This window comes from Morone saxatilis, unplaced genomic scaffold, assembly GCF_004916995.1.
Source record: "Morone saxatilis isolate NCDOM2014 unplaced genomic scaffold, NCSU_SB_2.0 Contig10, whole genome shotgun sequence".
NCBI lineage: Eukaryota > Metazoa > Chordata > Actinopteri > Moronidae > Morone > Morone saxatilis.
Window position 1 is genome coordinate 3,007,093 of NW_023339652.1, and position 5,380 is coordinate 3,012,472.

The 5,380-nt window shown below is 43.3% G+C and overlaps 1 protein-coding gene across 1 annotated transcript in view; it reads right to left on the minus strand.

The window, feature by feature from the left end:
- celf2 (cugbp, Elav-like family member 2) overlaps positions 1-1,503 on the minus strand; it is a gene marked incomplete in the record, with an annotated part of 193,632 nt that extends 192,129 nt beyond the window's left edge. Inside the window, 1 exon segment of the mRNA XM_035675514.1 lies at positions 1,285-1,503. Within this exon segment, the coding sequence (XP_035531407.1) occupies positions 1,285-1,337 (53 nt within the window).
- Positions 1,504-5,380: the final 3,877 nt, after the last annotated feature.

Sequence of the window (5,380 nt, forward strand, 5' to 3'; positions counted from 1 at the left end):
TGTGTGTGTGTGTGTCAGGTCAGCTGTATGTCCCATTTCTCAGTTTGGATGGTCATCAATGCCCGTTTGGAAATGACATCATTAAGCCCCCTCCTCCGTCCATCAGCAGTTTACTGAAATATGCCTGCTCTACATTACTCCACTCATTTTCTATTTTGGATTTGTGGATAATGATGGTGGGATGGAGGGCAGCGGGGGGATAGAAATGATAAAAGAGGGGAGAGGCAGCATTAAAAGAATAATTTGAGGGTCTTGAGGGTTCTGTCTCCTCTCTCCGTTTCTAAAATAGAATTTGCGATAGTCCCCGCCGCTGCCGCCGAGTCTGTCGAGGGAATAATGACTTATTTATCAAATGGCTGAAATATTCAGGGACAAGACCTTTTTTAAAATCCAGCTTTTAAATTCATAGGCTTTTCTGCTGAGATGCTTAATGACAGTGAATGTATTCATAGTGATTTGCAGGTCCGAGATGGAGCCTTGTGTCCTGCCTATGAGTCTAATAGCTGTTTGACAAAAAGGAGAGTGCTCGCTTAAGACAAGGTGAGTAAGAGAAGTTTCACCTTTGACCTCAGGGGAGGCTCAGTGAATCAAATTTGTGTCAGAACCGCCTCCTCCTGCCAAGTACAAGGGCTGCGTTGCTGGAGCAGCGCTGAAAACATGTTTTGCAGCTGGAGAGATAAAATTGAATGTTCTCTAAAAGCGCTCTGTTGCAGGCAATCAGCCATGAGTAAATGTTTCAAGATAAATTCCTGCAGGGGCACACTTTTTCTGGCAGTGCTCAAGACTCTCTCAACATTTGGAGGGACCAAATCAGCTGGGTGGGGGGCTGGGCGGGGAGGAGGGAGGGGCTGGGGGGTCGGCTCGGGGGGGGTGATGGTGATAAATGAGTGTTATTCTTACTTCTACGAAGGAATGGACGAAGTTTGGAGATGCTGGTGATGATGAAGCGCCGTGCGGGGCAGCATCGGGGGTTAATGAGATGTACGCAGACACAGAGCAGCTTGCATGCGTCAGTCTCATGACAGAGCAGAGGAGAAGAGGGAGAGGAGCTCAGAAAGTAGAAAAAGCGCTGTACACGGTGCAGATTATAGCCAAACGGCGCAATCCGTGCGTAATTACGCACCGCAGCGCCGGAGCCAGAGCTCAGAGGGCGGCGAACTCCTGCCTGCGCTGCGTCCCACCCTTATTTTCTCCAAAACACCAGCGCACTTCTGTCTCTATCCCCTGTCTGCTATCACCCCGTTCACAATGGCGAGGCTGTGGAGAAACTGACCGGGCGCTTACCTTAACACGTTCCAGCTTTTCAGAGGGTCCAGGTCTGAAATTATAGAAACCATGGTCGACTTGCTGGGCAGCACCGGGAGAGGGAGGGGGTGCGGCAGAAAAAGATCGAAAGAAAAAGCGGCGCAAAGGCTGTAAACTCCGTCTGCGAATGGCAGCGATTGCTCGGATGCAACCCGTCCTGGTTGTTCAGTGGGTGATGAGCGCTGTCACAGCTCTCTCTCTCTCTCCCTCCCTCCGCCCCCTCCTGTACAAAGCCTGAGCTCTGCGGACGCGTCTCAGAGCTTCCTCCTGGTCCCTCTTTTACAGGAAGGCTGCCGCTGGAAATGCAGAGATGTACAGGAGAGGAGGGTAAACCCCACCTAGGAAACTAATTTACCCATCTTTTCTTTTCTTTTTTTTATGCACCGCGGGGAATAGAGTTTACACACCTTTTTAGGGCTGGCACACTGTAGAACTGGCACACTGCAAAAAATATCCATCTGAACGTCTTGATTTGTTTCAGTTTTAAGCTTAAATCTCCTTTGAGGATGTTCTTTTGTCAGTGGGGAAGATATATTTCACACGCAATTTGACTTGTGTGAGCAGGCTATTTTAAGAGAGGAAATTGCACCCATTGTAAAATGCCTGTTTGCATAGAGAACAAATGGAAGAGAAAAAAAGTTGACATAAAAGAATAAAAGACATGTCATAGTCTCACTTTTTTTGATTTACTTCAACTACTCATTAAAAAAACAAATAAAACCCTTCTTAAAGCAATTATTAATTACCAATTGCAATTAAAGTTTCCCCTAAAAGCAGGCTTAGCTGGAAGACTGAAGCACAATTAATGCTCTCATCTTTCATTATCCAGCTAAAGCTGATCAGAAACCACTTGATGAAGCTGCTGCAGCTATCCAATTACATGTCAGATATTTTACAGCTGAGACCTCGTTCAGACCGAACTGTTCGCTGGAGTGTGTTGCAGTAACTAAGTTCGAGGCATCATCACAGCGCTGCAGAGCACCTAGTTCTCTCTGCAAACCCCTGTCAGCGCCGACTTCCTGTCTGACACCACCACATCCTGTTGATAACTGTTTTTTTTCTCTTCTCTTTCTCTTTTTCCCTCCCCTTCACATGGTAGCAGATGCGTCATCCCTGGCGAGGAATGACAAGGCAACAGCCAAGTCCCACCTATTCTGAGCTTCTATCTATTTGCTCATTGGGAAAAAACAGATGAGCCCCAATGGAAAAAAAGCCCGGAGTGTGTCAGAACTGTGTCTGTTTCAGATAATTGTCTGGGACAACAGAACAGAGTGGGACTAAAAGTCTCTGCCAAAGCCATTGCAGTTACAGCACAAGTGCTTTGTTATTTGCAGGGTTATGATATTAGTCATTGCACATGCACTCACAGATAACGGTCCGTTTGACAGGAAACTGCTGTGGTTTCATTTTAGAGAGTTGGCTTGGAAAAATGTCCTTTGAATATCAGACATAACTCTATCTTGTTTTAACTTGATTATTTTTTCTTTTCCGTTTTACCAGCTGGTTTGGAATGGTTAAACTATGTGCAATTAGAGGACCATGAGCTCCACCAGCTGAAGTTAAAACCTTTTTTAGGTTAGCTTTTCTCCAATAATGAGCTTAGAGGTCATTTCCACTCTGACATTCTGCAGAGCGGAAACGCTAGTTCACGTGGAAGCGAATTTGAGCTCCGAGTCGAGCACACTGTAGGTAAGACAACAGTAATGCAAAGCTACAGCTCGGCGCTCTCAGCATCAGCAGCCATACTGCACCGGCTTTAAATAGACTCAATTGGACATCTGCTTCAGTGAGGAGGAGGAGGAGGATGGAGAGAGTTGACAGCATCTCTCTCCTCTTCCTCTGTCTCTATTTCTGTCTCTCGCGCCCGTATAGACACGAAGGATAGCGCAAACGCACACACGCACATCGGAGGGATCAAACAGAGTTTAGCTCTCCTCTGCACAGTTCTAATTTCTGCATAATAATCACGTTGGCAGGCCTGACGTCTCGGCAGTAGGTGTTGGTGCATCTGTACAAGTTAGCAATGCATATATACACCTGTGTGCATGAGCGAACAGAAGGGTGAGACCATTGACTGTAAGGTTTTAATTATCTTCTTCACAATTGGTTTTTCTTTAGAGAAAATGTTGTTCTCATCTTTGAGCGACGGCAAATGTTAAACCAACTGTCAAGCAACGTTTCAATTTGTTCCTTTCTAGATTTCCTTTTGTTGAACTTCATGTTTCAATAGAAGGCGTTCCTGCTAACTTTCACAGCTTGTTTCAGTTTGTTTCTTAATCAGCTGCAACGGTAAGCATTAATTAGCTTGAACTCTTACCTGAAATTAAGTGTGTTAAAACAATAGTGTTTAATATTGAATGTGGCTTCAATCATTATTGTGTTACTGAGGGTTAAAAATGTTGAGAACTAGTCCTTTCTGGAATAAACATGAAGCCGAAACTGCTTTTCCTTGATAAAATACACTATATTACAAACATTAGTTTTAGTCCAGACCCTGTTCACACTAGCTGTCTACAAACAGACCGGGAGGAGTAAACATGGAGTCTTACAGACTGACAGGTAGCTCATTAGTTGGACAGGTTTGGCGACTGTCAACCTGCATCATGAGCTCATCATCAGGGCCCACGTGAGAAAATCTAATTCCTGTGACAGGTCATGCAGCACTTAAATGCTTCTAATATGAGTATTTATGTTTTCGGGTGTCATAAAGAGACTCCAAATCAACTGCATGTTATGAATAATGACGAAGAGGGAGAGCACTTTTAATGGACTTACACAAGAGCTGAAGACAACAGAGTAGGGTACAACCACAACAGACCACAGTTCTAACTACTTTTACTCATCAGAAAAGCCCCTGTTACCATGGTTACTAAATGATTGCATCCCTAATGCAGATCGATTGAGCCTATATGATTCCTTCCTGAACAGTTCACAATCAGCAGATGGATTTATTAGATAATTGGCATTTGAAATGATGCTAAAATAACATATCGGCTATCGTATAATCCTGTGGTTGTTCGCTTGCTCTCCCACTACAAACCAACTACACAAGACCACAAACAAACCACACAAAGGCGCTTTGGTTAATGTTAGGGAAAGAGTGGGGTTTCTCTTAAATGTTGATTATTTGTATTAAACCATGAGCACGATTCTTCCTTAACCAAGTCCTGCTAGGGCCCGAAGAATAACTACATAAAGTTTAATAATGCTGTTACCCTGTAGTCACTACAGTGCACTTTTGGTGGGAAACAAATGAAATACATTGTCATTAAAGAATTTGTTGTGTTCAGTAGCAACATTTTTGCAACTTACCAACATTTCCGGGACAGGAAGCGTTATGTTTACTTCAAAAACTTATTGCAAACTATACACACACGATTTCTAGGAGACTTTCTAGGGTTGAACTGACGGATGTGGCCTTAAAAATTGAAGCACACAGACTTCATCAATGAAAACAAAATCCTGAGTGCTCTAACATAAGATTAGATCCTGTTAGAAACATGTCTTATGTCCAACAAATGCAACCCAGTAATAATAAAATAAATACTGGAGTAATACATGTAAGTGTTTTAGGTTGAAATTAGTTGTTTTTTAAGTGAAAAAGTCAGATGTTTATTTACTCATATCACTAATGATATTACCTTTTTCCTCTCATAAATATAGCTCATGTTTTAAATTCCAAGCCAACCAGAGCTGATAATTCTCAGCGGCCATGGTATGATGATTAATAATGTATAGTTATTCAAATCAAAAGTATATAATGCACCACTTTATATAGCTTAATTACACGGCACGGACGAGTAAAGTAAAGACAAGTTTAATAATAGATTCAGTAGCTAAAGCAAGCGGAAGATCAACTCCTCTTACAGTAACCTGTGATGTCTTACAACAGGAAAAAAGGGCAAACAGATGCAGAGTCAGTAAAGTGGGGGAAAGGTGCAACAGCGCGGCACAAACCAGGATTCACACTCATGTAGCTCCGTGAACGGGGTATGCAAATGACTCAAAATCAGCTGCCTCTGTGTGAACACACACTCTGCGCCGTCACTGCCTGTTTGAACACACTGATTCTGTT